This window comes from Adiantum capillus-veneris, chromosome 27 (genome assembly GCF_014529385.1).
Source record: "Adiantum capillus-veneris isolate H3 chromosome 27, ASM1452938v2, whole genome shotgun sequence".
Classification (NCBI taxonomy): Eukaryota; Viridiplantae; Streptophyta; class Polypodiopsida; order Polypodiales; family Pteridaceae; genus Adiantum; species Adiantum capillus-veneris.
The window spans coordinates 43307340-43327912 of NC_140957.1; the positions used below are offsets into that span (position 1 = coordinate 43307340).

The 20573-nt window shown below is 44.4% G+C and overlaps 2 protein-coding genes across 2 annotated transcripts in view; both read right to left on the reverse strand.

The window, feature by feature from the left end:
- Positions 1-1888: 1888 nt before the first annotated feature.
- LOC147421855 (putative amino-acid acetyltransferase NAGS1, chloroplastic) overlaps positions 1889-20573 on the reverse strand; it is a 44553-nt gene continuing 25868 nt past the window's right edge. The window contains exons 4-10 of the mRNA XM_086503482.1: positions 19640-19791; positions 3137-3551; positions 2941-3038; positions 2748-2859; positions 2506-2665; positions 2350-2422; positions 1889-2269 (exon numbers count right to left, since the gene is read on the reverse strand). Coding sequence (XP_086359608.1) covers positions 2161-2269; positions 2350-2422; positions 2506-2665; positions 2748-2859; positions 2941-3038; positions 3137-3551; positions 19640-19791 — 1119 coding nt within the window. The 3' untranslated portion in view covers positions 1889-2160. The remainder of the gene's footprint in view (positions 2270-2349; positions 2423-2505; positions 2666-2747; positions 2860-2940; positions 3039-3136; positions 3552-19639; positions 19792-20573) is intronic.
- LOC147421856 (uncharacterized) lies at positions 15765-19632 on the reverse strand. The gene has a single exon (XM_086503483.1). It carries the CDS (start codon positions 16933-16935, stop codon positions 15841-15843), a length of 1095 nt encoding a protein of 364 aa, XP_086359609.1. The 5' UTR covers positions 16936-19632; the 3' UTR covers positions 15765-15840.

The window sequence follows — 20573 nt, forward strand, 5'->3', positions numbered from 1 at the left end:
ATGTGGAGGCTTCTCCCGTCTAAGAGAGATTGATTTCTCCTCTTGAAGAGCGCGTTGTAGTTTTAGGGCTTCAAGTTCCCTACGTAAAGAAGTCAAAGGGTCAGATGGACTCTCCAAGAGTACAGAGGCAGTCTCTACCTAAGGAGAGTCGGTAAACAGCTTCCTTGCCCCCTCTATCCTAGTAGCAACCACAACAAACTCCTCCGAAGTGGCAACAGGTTCGAGATTCTCTCTCAGTTTTCATTGAGAAGTCTTTGGAAGAGCCTTCTCTACTCATTTCTTGACCATGAACTCACCTGGTGGCTGAGGAAGCTTGGCAACCAAAGACTTTGTTCGAGTCATGAGTTCTGCAAAAGTCTCTTTGGGCTGAAGCAGCACGTTGGCCAACTCATCCAAAACCTTTTCTTGGAAATCGCACGATCGAAAAGCTTCACAAAATTGTTGTCTTAATGTAGCCCAAGTAGTGAAGTGGTTCTTTGCAAACTGACTGTACCACTTGTCTACTAATCCATCCAAGGTAGATGGAAAAAGTACCAAATAAGCATCCTCTCTATTAAGACCACAATCTCTACAAAGAGATACAAACCTCCTTGCATGGTCATTTGCATCTGTTGAGGAGAGTCCCTTGAAAGTAGGAAACTTGATGTTTACCTTGGCCAAAACACTGGTCAACGCCTCCATGGACTCTTGCTCAAGAGTCTATTGCTCAATAGCTTGCTATAGCAAAATGGGGGAGAGCTTTAATAGGGAAGGTGACCTGGAAGATGTAGAATTGGATGGAGCAATGGATGAAACCGTATGTGGAGGTATCGGTGATGAGGTTGGTGGACTTCTACTAGGTACCAAGGGTTGATGCCTCTTGTGGTAGTGCTTCAGAGGTCTCAACAATGCGCTTTGACACTCTAATGACCGCCTTGTATGTGTCATGCAATAACCACAAACGCAACCAAGCTTTGGGCAAGAAGACTTTTAACTGGTGAACACCAGTCTAGACTCTACTAGACCAGGGCGGGACCAGGGATGAGGAAGGACTAGACCAGGACGAGAGCTGGTTGGACCAGGGCAAGAGGACCAGACCAATAGAGCGAGAGACTAGATCAGTTAGACTAAGCTAGTTAGACTAAGTTGTTTACGATGAAACTGGACCAGACCAGCAGGCTACATTGTGCAAGGTGAAGTAGGCGAGGCTAAGTAAACCCAACTAGCTCCTCGATTTGTAACTCAACAGAGAATGAGATTTCAGTTGAGGTCCTACCGGACGTGCCAAAAATTACAGCACCTGTAGCGCGGATAGTGTCGTGCTCTCTACAGTGGATGCTCCTCAATGCAATGTGCGTGACATCTCACTCAAAACACAATGAAAACACAAAAAACTATAGATAACAACTAATCAACACAGAGACACAGCAGTAGACCGGAACATATGGACTCGACTAACTCGACTATCTCAAAGAACCGATACAGACTCTGGTGTGGCAGCACACAACTCCAGTCCAGAACTCACGGGTACAATGGGGGTGTCGAGACTCAGATGTGTAGGGATGGTGAAGACGTGTTGTGTGTATATACTCGCTACTCTAGATGACGACGCTGGACCATAAATGAAGAAGATAATCCCGACGACCCAACAACTACTACTCATATGTACAACCATAAAGAGCCACCAACGGCTCATAAATGTCAGCCATCTAAGTCTATCTCCAAACTGAGTGGTGGTGGTGACCTGGCCACAATGTCCACTAGATTGTCCCTACCACGTGTCACTGCCCAGCCCAGAGAGTCCGTCCAGTGTGAACCATACCAGACGAACCATACCAGACCAACTCTACTAATGGTGGTCTTGTGAAAGTGACATGTAGCCCTGCTACATTAAGTGGGAAAGACAATATGAAGGATTGACTAAGAAATGATTTCCTCCTCTTACGCGTAGACCTTGCGCTCATATAGAATCAAAATTTCCAATATAAAAATACAAAACAGCCTCTGCCAAGTTACAAAATTGAGGTGGTGTGGCTTTCTTCAAGCATCATAAAAAGGGCCCTCAGTTCTGACTTCTGCCTAGTAGCGTTTTGACACAGTATTTTGGGCCCTTTGTTATCTATCTTCGCCCACCTTTGTTCTTCAAGTATCATGAAAAGGGCCCTCAGTTCTGACTTCTACCTAGTAGCTTTTGACATAGTATTTTGAACCCCTTGTTAGATCTATATTCGCCCGCCTTTTTTCTGGAATGCAGTCAATCGTGCACTGCGAAAATCCTCGCCTTACAAACCTGCAAATGCAAAACCACTTGAGTAAGACAATGCACATCTTTAATCAAGAATTTTGATGTACTGTCAAGAATGATGATACCAATCAGCTGTTCTGGTTGTTAGAAGAAAGAGACTCTTTAGCCCCATGCCCACTGCCTTGTTCTCAATGTAATCTGCTCATAGAGAAAGGCAAAAAATCACATTAGTTAAAATTTGATTCCGCTTAATTTACGGTTTCTAGCATAAATTCACGCACCCAATAACTTATCCCCTTGCCCATTGCTGCGGCATTCCACAGAAACAGCAAGAGCAGCAACTTCGGCACAATTCTCTTCATAATAGGGGAAAAGAGCAGCGCATGCAATTATTGATGCATCCCTCTCTACCACTATGAAGGAATTAAGTTCCTTCAGTAGCTGTACAGACGATTAAATGAGTTGTTAAGCCAGAGGTTAAAATTGTCAATTATGTTCCTAAATTCACATGCGATGTTCATACCTGTTCACGTGACCTATTGATGAGGACTCCACTTTCTTCTAGAGGTCGAAGTAACTCTTCAATTTTGGGCAGATCATTCACCTCTGCTGCTCTTGTACCCTCGTACCGGTCACTGCAGACTCCAAAAAAGTTATGCTATGAAGGTCATTTTCTTTGGAAAAACAGCTTGACCGGAGGGATGCCATAATCTTACCTTGCAATCATGGTTCCAATACCATCTCTTGAATACAACTCTAGAAGAAGCACTCCCTCAATTGTGGCATCCAGCAAATGTACGCGCTGCACCCCACCCTACAAAAAGCTTTCGAGCAGATATTTTATATTCGGCCCAGAAACTCTTAAATAGCCTTCTTACAAAGTGTGATATGGAAATAACAGTGGCTCCTTACGCGGCAAACAAAAACTGCGGCTGTCAGTTCAGATAAGTAGCCGTAATTTCTTGAGAGCCTCTCTTCTCCACCAATAGCAAGCCCATGTCCTCCCTGTGAACCACTTTCATCCTTTATTGAAATGCGCCCGTTCTCTTTTATCACATTGCTTGCATTACTATTTGCATGATCCAGTTCTTTATTGCTTAAATTTGCTAAGCCCAGACTTCTAACATAATCAATACCAGCCACTGCTTTCACATAATTTGCTGCCGTCTGGCTTTGTTCCGCCCATTTTCTAATAAGCTCATCCGCACCCTGGAGTGTCATGAACCTTATAAGTCGCCCGTTATCATCTAGCAAAGGACCATCCAGTAAACTAATCAGTTTGTCCGCCTGCAGCTCCCTCGCGCAAGCAGTGGCCACTTCATACGTGCTGAAACTCCAGAAAACTTAATGAGGAGATCCACCAGAAAATCATGATCAGAACAGAATTGATGCATGGAGCTCAAGCAAAAGAACTCGACTATTAAATAGAAACCTTTTAAATTCTTTATACCAGATTAGTGGACTGTAAAAGTCACAATTTTCGTTACCTTAACTCCTTGGCCATCTGATAATAATAGATCATCAAACGACTTGGCCTGGCTCAAAACATCCTTAGTGATGTTGTAAGAGGATTAAGGGAGTCAATCCAGCAGACATACCTGCCCAACTGAGCCACAACCTCAGTGCTTTGGGGGGACATACTGATGATCTACTGGGGAGACATAGGCAAGCTACCAAGCCATAGATACTTATTTTTCAAGGTAAAAGTCTGGGCATTGTAGTTATAAATGCGTGTAAATACACACAAACGAACATTTAGTGTCTTCCCAATGGCCAGCCGTCGAGATGACTCAAGGGCCAATCTAGCATAACGATGACTTGGAAGCTCCCACAAGCCATTTATGTAAGGTATTGATCTAAGTGCCTCAACCACAACTTGTGTTCTACTCTAACAGTCTCATTGCAGCCTTACACTCAATCATCACTCGAGATCATAAGGACTAGCACTCTCTCCATAACCTTCCATCCATCATAAACTCAGCCATACCAACCGCAAAGGTTCCTGTAAAACGACTCCCAAATATGTGTAGGACCTTTGTCAAAGTCAACGATGCAGAAGCGTAGAGTTACAGAGAGAATGCACACGCAAGAGAGAGAGAAATGAAATGTGGCCAAAGTGACCTATGAGACCAGAAAGTTACAATGTGGTGGATCTGATACAAAGTCAGAGTAACAAGATGACAAAATGACAAAATAAAATACTATGGAATCCTAGACTACTGGGTGTGGACTAAGCAGCTAAAACAGCTAGCTGGGATAGCTAGATCACAGGAGATCCAGGATCGGTCGCTGGCGGATCTCATCAATCTCCTCCATGGTCAGTAGTCTGACCAGGCATCATGCATGTCGGGCCAAAGTGACCCGGATCCTCTGATGCAGCCTTTGTCGATGCTGTGTAGTCCTCCGCAGTCGTGGGTCTTTGGATCTCCCCAGCTCAGTCGCTCGGTCAATCAGTATGCCTCTGGTGTAAAGCGACGAGCTCTGCTGTGGTAGTAACTCCTCCGGGTGTCCAGTGGCAGCTCTAAAGAAGTCTTTGATCTGTCTCTGAGACTGGCTAGTCTTTCCTCTTATCAAGCTCTCTCTGTGTCTGTGCAGCTCGAGCAAAAACAAACCCAGGCATCTCTGATCCTCGTACCGCATGACTCTAGAGAATGGCCCAAAGCCCTCTCTGAACAAGCAATGGAAGCGGCCTCGTATCTCGTAGTAGACGGGGCAATGGCATGTGTAGTGCAACTCTGTCTCAGGCTCGATGTCACACAGGGGGCATGTCCTGGCCTTTGCTGGTACTCCGCTGTATCTCCCAGTCTCGATCCGATCCGCAGCTGGTGTGAAGATGTGCGTATCTGGCCAATAGCACATTGTATCCCATGAGACAGGTGAGTGTCCATGTATCTGGGCCTCGTCACAAAACCATCCTCCGTAAACTGGAGGAGATGCTCTCTGTAGAAAGCCAACTTCGTACATAGCTCCTGTACTGGCTGTATCCATGTCCTCTTGGTGTCTAGCTGAGTCAAGTCCTGGCGAATGAGCCCGGTGATCTCGGACTTTGTAAGAGTCAGAGAGAGCGCATCCAGTGAGTACTGGAAAGGAGGCAATCTCTCTATGCTAAACCCATGCGCCCGAAACCATGACGTCATACCAGCATGTTGTATCTCCCTGCATGGCTAACTGTCGAGAGGACTCAAGTGCAAGGCGTGCATATCTGTCTCTAGGAAGTTCCCTGTCATAAAATCTAATATCTAATATCTAACCAACCCAAATGATTCTCTCATATTAAACTGATCACTTAATGTGGGAGAATAAACGGGAACAAGGGTTAAGATATAGACATGTGCTTATAGATCTATCTCAACATGGGGCAAATGCTAAAGGGGCCCAAATGAGAGATGGTCTATCAAAGAGCAAGGCTAACCAATGGAGCATAAGACCTTAGGGTTAGCTTCATTGAAGACCTCCAATAATGTGTGTAAAAATCCTTTGACCTTAGGTAAGCTAGGGTTGACCTTGAGGCGCGGGAACCCGATCCATCTCGAGGTGCTTGTTATGCTTGATGACTAAGGTGCTTGAGGTGCTTGATGATTGAGGTGCTTGAGGTGCTTAATTATTGAGATGCTTGAGGTGCTTGACATGCTTGAGATGCTAGGGTTGCACTTAAGGTGAGAACCTAGCCCAAGCTTAAATTACTTAATGGCCAAGCTTGTGGTGGGAACTGGGCCTATGTATGAGGGACTTGAGGTGTCAAAAAGTCAAATATTCAATCCCTACAAGGAGGGGGCGAGCCCTACATGAGGGGGGATGAGAGAGAACACCCACACACTCACACACTCACACAAGGCATGCATGGTACAAAGCAAGAGGGACACTTGTCAAGTTCCTCCTCATGTTGCCCTCATGGTGTGCCTAAAGCCTATTGGTTGGCCACCCAAGGGGTCCAATAATAGTTTGGGAGATTTAATTAATTGATTTAGCATTTATCTAGCCCTCTCTCTCAAAGGGGAAAGGGGGACACTTGTCTCAAGGCTACCCTTGCTGCTTGTAATGCCTCCCGCTTGTGATTGGCTAGGCTTGGAGGGGTCCAATGAGCTTCAAGCATGAGCTACAAGGGGGGGTCGACCCAAGCAAGCTAGGGGGTTGCTTAGGGGGTATACTCACCCACACACACTCACAAACACTCTCATTGTGTGCTATGCAAAGTGCAAGAGCTCCCTCTCCTTCTCCAAGCAAGAAGAGATTGAGAGCCTACACCAACACTCTTGGATATGGAGTGCAAATCCAACCAAGAGCCATACTTCAATGCTTAAGCTTGCCATCTCCTTCTTCTTCATTACTATGCTATTCTGTATGAGTTATGATAAGTGAGGAACTAATTCTTTCTCCTACGAAATGTTTCTTCTTCCTCTTCCCTACCCTCATTCCCTGCTAGCTCTCTCCACCTTCGAAGGTGTTTGAGGTCTTGGGACTGAGGCTTGGGATAGTTAAAGCTTTCTTCAGGTTTATGTTATGTTTGTGATACATGAAGCTTTCCATCTTCATTGCATCACCTAGGTCACAAGGAACACAAAGATTGTATTGTAACAAGTCTCTCTTAATGGGAGAAATCATAATACAAATGCCTATTGGAGGGGGGACCGGCTCCACATAAATCCGGTCCTCGACTGTTGTCATGTTCTCTAAATTCTCTCTTGCAAAAGTATTGTTCATGCCAAGTTAACTAATTGCAATGATTATGTTGCTATATTCAATTATGTTCACCCGCTATGCTCACAAAGTCATTTCTCAAAAGTACTCTTATTAATTTCCGCTACTCTCAAATTAAATAGGCCAATTCCATTACATTGGTATCAGAGCATTTGGTTTCTCTTTTCTTGCTTAAGAAGAAAGGTCCTTAAGTAGCCTATAAATGGTTGATATTGTTAATTATATTAGGGTAAGTGGAATTGGGATCTATTATCGGTTTTGTTGAGCCTACTATGTGGGGGATGGTGCACACCTCGGGAGCTTTGGACTTAATAATGGAGTCTTTTTAGACTTGCCTACGGCTTTACCATTATTGAGCCATAAGAAGTCCGAAAAGAGCTAGCCCTTGGCAACTCTGCTATGTTAGACCTACTTCTCTACTCTCTATAATTAACTACTTCGAGCCGTGGATGTAGATACTTAAGAGCCGATTTTCAAAGGCTAAGAGGAGTGGCAACTAAGGTTTTGAATTGCCAAAGCATACACTAAGTACATACATAAATTTTGTTAACATGGCTGACAATAATCAAGAGAGTAGAATGAACATTGATAGCTTTGATTTTGCACATGAAGGTGCTAATGATGATGCTCCCATGTTTGTGAATTATCTCGTCACTAGGTTGCAGCAAGCTACGGGCAACCCTGCTTTGCAAGCCGAAGTTACTCAACAACTTCGTGCTTATGGAATTTCCCTTCCTCTCTAAGAGGAGAGAGCTTAGGAGGCCTCTTGAAGAGACCCCCAAAGGAAGACTCTCTCCCATTGGAGAGGAGGAATCCAAAGAGTAAGAAAGCAATGAAAGTTTAAGTTCCTCTGAAGATGTGGCTCCACGAAGACGGCGGTCTAGACGATCGCCCACTCCTCCCAACAAGAAAAGATCAACACATAGTCCTCCTCATCATCACTCTGAAAGGCAAGAGAGGAAACAAAGGAAGAAAAGGGCTAGGAAGAGGTCACCCTCGTCTCCTACTTCTTCACCTTCCTCCTCTTCCGACGAAAGTTATGGCTATTTTCCTAGAGAATACAAGAGGGGAGGACATCGCAAATCATTTCCTGCATGGCGAAGGTCACAAAAGCTAAAGAAGTTCAAGAAGGGAGGAAAGAGTATCTCTTTTCTCACCTATGATGGCACCTTCGGTGCTACCGACAAAGTGTTGGCCTTCATCCAACAATTTGATGCGGCCTTTGGAGATGAGGGCTTCACAGAGTCCTCCAAGCTACGCCATGTAGCTATGCACTTCCAAAAATCAGCTCGTCAATGGTGGGCTAGCCTTCGTGGAAATGGTGAAGCCCCAAAGACATGGAAAACTCTACGAGTTTCCATCATGAAACAATTCCTTGCAAGCAATGCAAAGGACAAAGTGCTTCCCGAATGGCGCAGCTTGAAGCTCCTCTCCCATGAGTCTATCCACAAATATGTAGACAAGTTTTGGGATTTACATCTCAAGGCTACTGTCTTTCAAAAGATAGGCTTTGCCGAGCAAAGGCAGCAATTTTGTGCGGGATTACCTGAAGAGATGGCCGAATACATCAACTCTCAACGGCCTGGTACTATTAGCGAAGTAATCCATCACACCATGGTTGCTTCACGCATCAATTTCCATCAAGGGGCTAGACGTAATGTCAAGCCCATGGAAAACAAAGACAAAAATGATGCAAAGGGGAAAACCAATGTTCAAAAATACTTCCCAAGTCAATTCCAACAACAACAACAATCGGTCCAAGGAGAAGGGAGTTTACAAAGGTAAAAACAAACTCTCTCCTGAAGAGCTTGAAGCTTTTCGCAAGGACCATAAGTGTTTCAAGTGTGGGGAGCAACGACATGGCTATCGTTCTTGCCCCAAGAAGAATACTCGCAATGAGACTCCTAGGGCTTCCACAATCGAAGCTCCAAAAGAGGATGCTCATTGCAAAGCATCACTTTCCTATGCTTGGGGAAAGGTAAGAGAGCATGATGCCTTCATCTTGTTTGACCCTGGCTCTACTCTCAACTTTATATCAATGGAGTTGGCCACCAAGTTGGGCATTCAATCTTTTGAGATGGGAGATATAGTAGTGGCTTATGCAGCTTTCAAGGGACAACAAGCCTCCGTTACTCCCTTGATTGGGAAGTTGAGGCTTCATGTCCAAAGCTATGTCGACAAAGAAGACAACTTCATCTCTCCTCTCCAACATGAGGATGTTATCCTAGGGGCACCATGGTTTGATCGCATGGCTGCCAACATGAAGTTCCCTGAAAGGAAAATCTACTTCACCTACAGGGGAAAGAACATGTATATAGATGCTAGTGAGCGTGGTCGCACTATTCCACTAGTAAATCCTCTTGCTTTTGATAAGTCAATGAAGAGCTCAGTTTCTGTGTACATGATTTTTGTCAAAGAGTCTCTAAAAGATACTAATGTTTCATCAAATGTAAATGGTAGGAATCAAGAAGAGTTAGACTTGTCTAATTTTCTAAAAGGATTCCAAGATGTGTTCATCGATGATATCCCTATGGACTTACCTCCAAAACGAGGGGATGATGACCATCGCATTGAGCTCCTTCCTGGAAGCTCACCACCTAACAAGCCTCCTTATCGAGTCTCACAAGCTCAACAAGAGGAGATCATGAGGCAAGTACAAGAGCTGGTAGACAAAGGGATGGTGAGGCCTAGTTCCTCTCCCTTTTGTTCTTCATTCCTTTTAGTACAAAAGAAAGATGGTACATACCGTATGTGTGTGGACTATCGAGCACTAAACCATATCACTATCAAAAACAGATTTCCCGTATCTCGGATAGAAGATCTGTTTGATAAGCTACAAGGCTCTACCTACTTCAGTAGGATTGACCTTAAGAGTGGCTATCATCAAATAAGGATAGTGAATGAAGATATCTTAAAGACCGCGTTTCGCACAACGTTTGGTCTTTTGAATATCTAGTCATGCCTTTTGGCTTGACTAATGCACCAGCTACGTTCAATCGTTTGATGGAGAAAATTTTTAGACCATACCGCAAATTCAATAGAGTGTTCTTTGATGATATCATCATCTACTCCAAGTCTTTGGAGGAATATAAGCAACATCTCCAAGTGATTTTTCAAGCATTGAGGGAGAATAAGCTTTTTCTCAACCAAAAGAAAAGCGAATTCTTCCTTCAAGAGATTCAATACCTAGGTCATATTATCTCTAAAGATGGTATCCAAATGGATCCATCAAAGTTAGAGGTAATAAAAGCATGGCCTAACCCAAGAAATCTACATGAGCTAAGAAGCTTTGTTGGTATGTGCTCATACTATAGACGCTTCATAGCAAAATTCTCTCAAGTAGCAGGACCACTACACGACTTAACTAAGAAGAACGTTAAGTATGTATGGACTGCTAAGGAGCAAAATGCTTTTGAAAATCTCAAAGAGAAGCTTACTTCCCAACCAGTCCTCGTGCTTTCGGATCTCTCAAGCCATTTGAGGTCCAATGTGATGCTTGTGGTGATTGACTTGGAGCAGTTTTGCTTCAAGAAGGGCATATGCCATAGCATATGAGAGCCGAAGGCTCAATATTGATGAACGAGTCTTGGGCATTTATGAGAAAGAGCTTTTAGCTGTTCTACATGCCCTAGACACATGGAAGCACTACCTATTGGGGACTCCATTTATCTTACGAACCGACCACCAAAGTCTCAAGTATTTCATGACGCAAACCAAGCTTTCGGACAAAAAAATGAGGTGGGCAAATTTTCTTTCGCAATCTAATTTCCATATTGCTCACATAGCTGGTAAGCACAATCAAGTGACCGATGCACTTTCACGATGACCCAAAGTTAATGCGGTGTCTATAGCTACTCACAATGATCTATCCTCTATGATAGATGAGTATGCTACTAACCTTGACTTTAGAGACATATTGTCAGCCCTTGCTTTGGGGAAGAAAGAGAAATCATTCACCTTGCAGGATGGTTATCTTCTCCACGGCAATAGGCTATGTGTTACCCATTCCCTTTGTGAGAAAGTTATGTATGAATTCCATGCTCCTCCATATGCGGTGCATAGAGGTATTCAACCTACTCTCCGAGGAGTAGAGACGTATTTCTATTGGCCTACCATGAAAGTGGACATACAAGAGTATGTTTCAAAATGTGTAGTATGCCAAAAGACCAAGTATGATAGAGGGAAGCAACCTAGATTACTCCATCCATTGCCTATCCCAAATTCACCATGGGAGAGTATATCCATGGATTTCATCTTTGGATTACCCAAGTCTATCCATGGGAATACAAGAATATAGACAATAGTTGACAGGTTTAGCAAACAAGCACATTTTATTCCTGTCAAAAAGACTATTAAGGCACAACAAATGGCAACTCTCTTCATATCTCAGATTTTCAAGCACCATGGATTACCCACATCCATCGTGTCAAATAGAGATCCTAGAATGACCAGTAATTTCTGGAAAGGTCTCTTTGAAAATCTAGGAACAAGATTGAATTTCTCTTCGGCCTATCACCCACAAACGGATGGCCAAAGTGAGATAGCCAATCTTACGATACTCGATTTACTCAAGACTTATGTTACCGAAGTAGATCAACGCTCACAATGGGAAAAGTACTTACCTCTGTAGAGTATGCCTACAATAATACTGTACATACTTCTACGGGAAAAGCACCTTTTGAGATCATTGAGGGAAGACCTAAAAGTCCCTTGCTACTCAAAGTACATGGGAAGATCTTCGCCGCCGATGAGTATAGCCGTGACCTACAAGAATCTTTTCAAAAGATTAAGGAGGCTATATCCATCTCTCAACAAAGGCAAAAAGCTGTTGCTGATAAGCACAAAAGAGCCTTAATGTTTAAAGAAAATGATTGGGTCTTACTCAAGTTTCCTAAGGCTCGATTAAGGCAAGCGACGGGTAAAAATCCTACGGGCCATCAAAAGTATTATGCTAAACTAGCAAAAAGATACTATGGTCCTTTCCAAATCTTGAAGCCCATCAATGAGACGGCTTGTCAACTCAAGTTGCCCAACCATTGGCTCATACACAATGCCTTTCATGTAAGCCTACTTAAGCCCTACAAAGGAGAGCCACCAATTGAACCAATTATTGAAGACCCTCCCGAAGTTGAAGACCAAGAAGAGGTGCTACTACCTGAAGCTATCCTTCGGCATGAAGACAAGGTACTACGACATGGTAAGATTATCCGACGGTATTTTATTAAGTTCAAAAATTATCCTTTTGAAGATGCTAGATGGATGCAAGGAATACAGCTTAAGGATGGTATAAACCTTGTCAATGCTTACAATGCTACATTAGAGTAAGCAAATGTACAAATTTCTTTTAAATGACTCATGTTTTTTTCTTATAAGACTAGTCCTCTTTTTAATTGTGCACAAATTTAACTATTATGCATGCTTAGAACCATGTTTGTGATGATGACGTCTCTCAAACACCAAGTAGAATTTGTCACTCTACTTTGGGAGAATGAAATGGACTAAAGAGCAGACATACTTGCGGCAGCTATGTCTCCCAAGCACCAAATGGATTAGTCATCTATCTTGGAAAGATGTCGTAGGGTAAAAAGGGATCCTCTACCCGCTAAATAAAATTGACTAATGACTAAGGCGTTATCTCTTCTACCTCATAGTCAAGGACGACTATGATTTCAAGAGAGAGGTAATCTAACCAACCCAAATGATTCTCTCATATTAAACTGATCACTTAATGTGGGAGAATAAACGGGAACAAGGGTTAAGATATAGACATGTACTTATAGATCTATCTCAACATGGGGCAAATGGTAAAGGGGAAAGGGGCCCACATGAGAGATGGTCTATCAAAGAGCAAGGCTAACCAATGGAGCATAAGACCTTAGGGTTAGCTTCATTGAAGACCTCCAATAATGTGTGTAAAAGTCCTTTGACCTTAGGTAAGCTAGGGTTGACCTTGAGGCGCGGGAACCCGACCCCAGCTCGAGGTGCTTGTCATGCTTGATGACTAAGGTGCTTGAGGTGCTTGATGATTGAGGTGCTTAATTATTGAGGTGCTTGAGATGCTAGGGTTGCACTTAAGGTGAGAATCTAGCCCAAGCGTAAATTGCTTAACGGCCAAGCTTGTGGTGGGAACTGGGCCTATGTATGAGGGGCTTGAGGTGTCAAAAAGTCAAATATTCAATCCCTACAAGGAGGGGGCGAGCCCTACATGAGGGGGGATGAGAGAGACAACCCACACACTCACACAAGGCATGCATGGTACAAAGAAAGCAAGAGGGACACTTATCAAGTTCCTCCTCATGTTGCCCTCATGGTGTGCCTGAAGCCTATTGGTTGGCCACCCAAGGGTCCAATAATAGTTTGGGAGATTTAATTAATTGATTTAGCATTTATCTAGCCCTCTCTCTCAAAGGGGAAAGGGGGACACTTGTCTCAAGGCTACCCTTGCTGCTTGTAATGCCTCCTGCTTGTGATTGGCTAGGCCTGGAGGGGTCCAATGAGCTTCAAGCATGAGCTACAAGGGGGGGTCGACCCAAGCAAGCTAGGGGGTTGCTTAGGGGGTATACTCACCCACACACTCACAAATACTCCCATTGTGTGCTATGCAAAGTGCAAGAGCTCCCTCTCCTTCTCCAAGCAAGTAGAGGTTGAGAGCCTACACCAACACTCTTGGATATGGAGTGCAAATCCAACCAAGAGCCATACTTCAATGCTTAAGCTTGCCATCTCCTTCTTCTTCATTACTATGCTATTCTGTATGAGTTATGATAAGTGAGGAACTAATTCTTTCTCCTACGAAATGTTTCTTCTTCCTCTTCCCTACCCTCATTCCTTGCTAGCTCTCTCCACCTTCGAAGGTGTTTGAGGTCTTGGGACTGAGGCTTGGGATAGTTAAAGCTTTCTTCAAGTTTATGTTATGTTTGTGATGCATGAAGCTTTCCATCTTCATTGCATCACCTAGGTCACAAGGAACACAAAGATTGTATTGTAACAAGTCTCTCTTAATGGGAGAAATCATAATACAAATGCCTATTGGAGGGGGGACCGGCTCCACATAAATCCGGTCCTCGACTGTTGTCATGTTCTCTAAATTCTCTCTTGTGCAAAAGTATTGTTCATGCCAAGTTAACTAATTGCTATGATTATGTTGCTATATTCAATTATGTTCACCCGCTATGCTCACAAAGTCATTTCTCAAAAGTACTCTCATTAATTTCCGCTACTCTCAAATTAAATAGGCCAATTCCATTACATTCCCACATGCGGTGTATGAAGGAGACGGATCTGGTGAGCGCCTCAACCACCAGTGGGGGGGCAGCTAGCTCTGCTTGTATAATAGCACGTGGTACTAAAGCCTTGGCCCTAATGAGCCGCGAGATTATAGAGACCAGAGGCTTCTCCATGTCCCCCATCCATCATTGCGGCCTGTCCTCCCGTGATGGTCCAGTGAAGGTCCCCAAATCTCAGCTCCATAGAGCAATACAGAAGCCACCAAAGTGTCAAAGAGCCAGAGCTTCGTCCGAGGCTCCTGGAACTGAACCTGTGAACACGTCCTTTCCAATTTACCCAATGCCGTATGGGCTTTGGTCAATCTAGTCTCTGCTGCCCTCAATGAAAATGCTGGCCCACTAAAAACCACTCCAAGTGTAAGCATCTGTATACTCCACCTTCTCGTGGCCGTATGTGAAGGCGGGCGCTGACCTCCTGATCCACTGTGGGGTGGTATTAAATACCATGACCTTGGTTTTACCAAGGTTGACGGACAAACCACTTTCCTATCCACTGTGGGGTGGTATTAAATACCATGACCTTGGTTTTACCAAGGTTGACGGACAAACCACTTTCTTGGGCAAACCTATGCAAAGCATCCAGGTGACGTTGCATCCCCTCCGGAGAGTCAGAGATCAAAACAATATCATCAGCATATAACAATAGTGGAATCCATGTCCTTGCCAGCTGTGCATCTCTATCACCATCTCTCTCAATGTAATCAGAAACCTCATCTACATACATACCAAATAGAGTAGGAGAGAGCGGGCAGCCTTGCTTCACACCAATAGTGGAGTAAACCGGTGTGGATAGACCCTTTGGGGTGCGTACATGCCCCACTACTGACTTGTATAATGCCATGACCCCCCAAATGAGCTTTGTGGGTACTCCCATTTGCTGTAATCTGCGCATCAATCTAGCTCTGGGCACTGTGTCAAATGCTTTACGGAAATCCACAAAGCTGCAATAGATCCGTCTCCCACACGATCTGCCCTCCTCAATGATGGCTCTCAGTGTCAAGATATGATCAAGAGTAGAAAAACCCCTCCTGAAACCTGCCTGCCCGGCTGCACGCATCCCCTCCCTCTCTGCCCATCTACTGAGCTGCTGCTCAAGAATAGATGCGTACAACCGTGCCAATGTGTGTCCAATCATGATAGTGCGATAGTTCCCAGGCTCCATAGGGTCTCCCGATTTGAAGATAGGTACAATAGTAGATAGGCTCCAGGTATCAGGCAAGCCCTCACATGGCACGGTTAAACATAACTGCTAGAAGCTCTGCTAGTAAATCTTTGGCATGCATGAAATGCTCAGCCACTAAGCCATCATGATCATATGCTCTCCCAGTCCTCATCCTATCAATGGCCTTCCTCACCATCTCAGCGGTGAAAAAAACAGATGTGTGTGGGCATGGATCGGGGGGGTCAGGAAGGGGGAGCGGAGCTGCTCAGGAATTGTGTACAAAGATGATGCATACTAGTCCCAAGCCTCTGTAGAAGTGATGGCCGGGGGGGGGGGGGGGAGTGCTCATGAAAGAGCCTCCACGTCTCACGTGAGTCCTAACTCAAGAATAGGTGGTATAGATCCTGCTCTAGGCGAGCCAAAAATGCCCTCTTCTTCCCCCGTGCTAAGCGTCGGAAGTCAATCTGTGACTACCTATGAGTGATGTCCCCCAAAAGCACCTCCGTCTGAAGTCTAGCTCTAGTGTCCCAACATTCCTCATCATACCAACTGTTCTGGGGCATGCTCCCCGAACGGCGTCTCTGCTCAGGCTGGGTATGTGGGTATGCCTCTGCTGCTGCATCATGCAGTGTCTGTGTCAGTATAGTAGTAAGCTCCTCCAGAGGTCGCCCTGGCTCCTCTGTGCACAGGCGTCTGTAAATCCCATCCATGTATACAGAGTCCGTCTCCCGCGTGAAGGTGTAGCGAGTAGGGGCTGCTGACCGTAGCCTGTGTGCTACACTAAACTGAAAAGAAATGGTCAGCGATACAAGAGCATGATCCACTGCCACACCAACAGGTCTGTGTCCAACCGTGAGGTCCTGGATACTAGAGATGAGGCTCGGTTGTGCCATGACATAGTCCACTGTGCTGGCTCCATGTCTGTGTGGGAAGCATGTGAAGCCTCCCGAAGCAGGAAACCTCTGTAGGCCATTCAAGATGGCCAGTCCATGTGCGGTGCCCATGTCTATCAAGTGTCGCCCATACTCAGTATATTCCGCATCGTGTGATAATCTGGACAGGCCCATCTCTACAACATCTAGTTCTCTCAACATCTCCTCTGAAGTATCATAAAACACTGTCTCGTGATGGGCAGTCCTAGCATTGAAGTCTCCTAGGATGATAATGTCACCATCTCTAGAGAACTCCCATACGTCATCGTCCAAAATAGAAAAGGGGGATTGTCCTCTGGGTGATGCATAGACTGACGTACTCGGGGGAAAGTAGCAAATAGCAATGTAGAGATATCTGCATGTCTCTGCTTTCAATCTCACCCACATGTACCTAGCCTGCTCATCCCTGCGGGCTATATGTATTAATGGCTGCAAATCCTCTCTAAATAACACTGCCACTCCCCCCAAGCCCCGTCCTCTGTGCTCTGAGCGTGTCTCCTGTCTGTAAGCTGTCTCCCATCTGTATCCACTGATGTAAGGCATGGATTGCCCACGGGCCTGGTGTGTCTTAGAGTAAAAGATGAGGTCTCTTCCAGTAAAGCTATCCTCAAAAGCACCCACATCAAGACGCATGGATCCATTACAGTTCCAGGCCGCCACTTTGAGTGTGGTCCCATAAGTCTCGCACCGTCATGTGGATCGTCGCTCCAGTATTACTACTTTTCCATCTCGGTAAAAGGCAACCTTGCCTTTTCCTCTTGCCACTCTAATCTCCGGCATTACTTCTTGCATATGAGCGATCTGCGAGACGGGAAAGAAAAATGCCCGTCTCTTTAAGGGTTGGCCTTTTCTTCAAGAAGGACTTCTTCACTTCCATGGAGGGAAAACGGAGGATGAGTGCCCTTTCTTTTGAGGTTTCCCCACTACTTCCATTTTTCTTTATGTTGCCCACTCTCCAAGCTCTTGTGTGCGTCGGCTCATGAACCCCCATCAAGGCCATGAGTTCTTTTACCTCTTCATCCACATTGCCTTTGTCTTTAAGACCGCAAATTCTCACATGTAAAGCGCGTACACGTCTTCTTTGCTCCTCCTCTAGTGACTGATTAATGATAGTGGGTGTGGACATGAGCGTTATCTCCTTGCCTTTTCCTTTCTTGGCCACCTCAATCCATTTCTCGGCTTCATCCGCCTTCTGCTGAGTTTTTGTAAGAACATCCACCCAAGAAGTCGTCATCTCTTTGTGTTGCTCTTCTCCCTCTTTGATGGCCCGTACTTGCTCCTTGATCGTGTTGATTTCTTCGATTACTGAGGGTTGCAATTCGCCCTCTTCCAGTGTGTTGCTTGATCGTGCTTCGGCAAGATCTTTCTTGAGTGACGCAATCTCTTCATCCTGAGTCGTCACTCAGTCTTCCAGTGCGTTTATCTTGAGAGAGAGAGAGAGAGAGAGAGAGAGAGAGAGAGAGAGAGAGAGATGAAATGAAATGAAATGTTATATAAGCGTCTTCAAAAGGCCAAAATGACCTATGAGACCAAACTGTTACAAAATTGTGAATCTGATACCATGTCTCGGTACACAAAGACTAGAACAAAAATACCACTACTACTAGAATCCATCCTCATCTACACTTTGGATGTCGAGAGAGTATGGCTCGAATCCTCTGCTGTAGTCTCCGTCGATGCTGTGTAGCCCCTCTCCTCAATCGTGGCCGCCGTCAGGATCTCCGTAGCAGTGATGGCTGCTCCTCTGGCTGTCCCATATCTAGTGAAAAGAAATCTTCATCTGTCTCTAGGACTGTCTCTCTCTAGCTCTCCCCAATAAAGTGTCTATATATCTGTAACTAAAGTAGATATAGCCCAAGACATCTCTGATCCTCATAACTCATGACCCTAGAGAAAGGACCGAAACCCTCTCTGAATAAGCAGTGGAAACGGCCCCGAATCTCATAGTACCAACTTGGCAATGAATTTGCGATACAATGGGGGACAGAGATGCCTCTTATATAGCACTTTGGGGGCCTTTTTATACCCCCCTCAGCAACTTGCCCTACCCATAATCATGTCAAATAAGTAAAATAAATACCTAAAAGACAAACTAAATAATGGGACCACATTGGACATTCACTTGAGATGCATAAACTTTAACACCTCTTTGTAGCTCATAGTGGACATGACATGTAGGAGGACCTAGTAGCTATTATGGACACCCCAGCAGAGGATCCTTCCACTGGATTTGGAGCCACCAATTGTCACCTGAAAAGAATGCCATCTTGAGCATTGGTTGCTCCCCTTCCATTATACAAAACAACCCAAGCTGTATAGTTCCACTAAATTAGCAAAAGATCCTCTTAATAGCCTGCCAATGCTAAGCATAAATATTCTTATCTGTGAGACTGCAAATTGGATGTCCAGCCTTGAAATGCACACCTAAATAAGGAAACCAACAGCCTGCTGATAGAGAGTGACATCAAAGCAGTCTTCAGCATTTTGAAGCTGTGTCCATAGAAATAGAAATAGGCTTGCAGCCCTCAAGTCTCAATCTTCGTGGCAAGAGTAGCTTGGGAAGGATTATGTAGCTGAGTATTACCCCTTGCACTCACTCACAGACAGCCACCTGTCATTATTAACCCCATAAACACCAGCTCAGAAGGACTCCTCCCCACTTTCAGCATTCTAGGAGCTATACACCAAAGGGAGAGGATAAAAGACAAGAAGCACAAGTCTGCTTCGATGTCTTTGAAAAGAAACGATCACTGCAAAGCGATGACAGCAATGATATCGCGGAAGGTAGACTGGCACGCCTTACATGAGTAGTCTTGTACTCGGATACAAATTGATGTTGTATGGCCGTCTATTTTCTTAGTTATAACCACAAGCCCCATTGTCAAAGATTATAAGGTCACTGCAAAATAGCGTGTCATTTAATCTTATTCAGTTGACACTGCTGACTCTACTCTTGAGGCTACACTGAAAGTGACAAATTCTGCAAACTTCCATCCAATCAGAAGGCAATACATAATCAAGAAGAAGTGAATATATAATTCATTATTTGCATGTTATAAAGCCTTGAGCACCATCACTAACTGAAAGAATCAATTTTCACACAGCTTCTTCTGCCTGCAGCACCAATTCACAAGATCTTGTACTGTATTCTAACTGATAATACGTCACAAACGACATGTTGACATCAGCACAGAATCTCACGATAAGCACATCTTCAAAGGAATGTTTACCAAAACAAATAAGCATCAAAGAGAAGTCCAGTTGACTTCTCCTCCTTCACTGATAAAGACCAAAAACAAAAGGAAAAAAAAGATACTAACAATCCTAGGATACGCACTTGCAATTGAGAACTTCTCCAGAACTCGAGTAGCCAAGATTTGATAGGATCACGATGCAGTTGTCCTCTAGCCTCTTCCTTATTCGAGCAACATCTAACCTCTTTACTTCACCAGTTGCTCCAAAATCAACTCCATCAACAACACCTCTTCGCTGTAGACAAAATCGATATAATAATCATAATTTGGATTTGAAAATAACACAAGCTTTCACTGTAGGGTTCCACAAAAGAATAACAACGATCTTCCAATTCTGTGTATGTCACACATATACCTAGGTGAATCCAGAATATGCTCAGATTCACCTTTAAAGGGAAGTGCAAGGTATAGACTTGTGGTAGTAGCTCCATCATACATAGTATTGACTAAATACTAGGACATCCCAACTAACGACATCAATGCCCAATACTGGGTGTATAACTATATACTCCCACACTCTCTCCACACACACACCCACACACACACACACACACACACACGAGCATACGTCAATACAAAGATCTGCATACTAAGTTTCTGCCAGAACTCTGGAGATGCATGGCAGACTCAGCCATAATGAAGCCCTAGTATTAAATAGGAATAATTACCACCAACATAAGGACGGAAGTGTGCAGAATTTTGTCGCTTTCAAAGAAGAACTAACCCAATATCACCTGTTGTAACTCGGACGAAACTTCACAATGTGAAGTTTGCATGTCCACTATACGACTAAAAGATATAGCTAGATGAATCCAGGATAAGATCAGATTCACCTTTAAAGGGAGGTGCAAGGTATACACTTGTGGTGGTCATCCACAAGTCAATATAACCATCAGCTCCATCATGCATAGTATTGACCAAAGACTACGACATCCTTACTAGCATCGTCATTGCCCAATGCTAAGTGTAGAACTAGGTACTAATATATGCTCCCCCACACCCACACCCACACCACAC

Excerpts from the sequence above, each read along its gene's own strand:
- LOC147421856 (XM_086503483.1), bottom strand. The coding sequence starts at position 16,935 with ATGCGTCTTGATGTGGGTGCTTTTGAGGATAGCTTTACTGGAAGAGAC.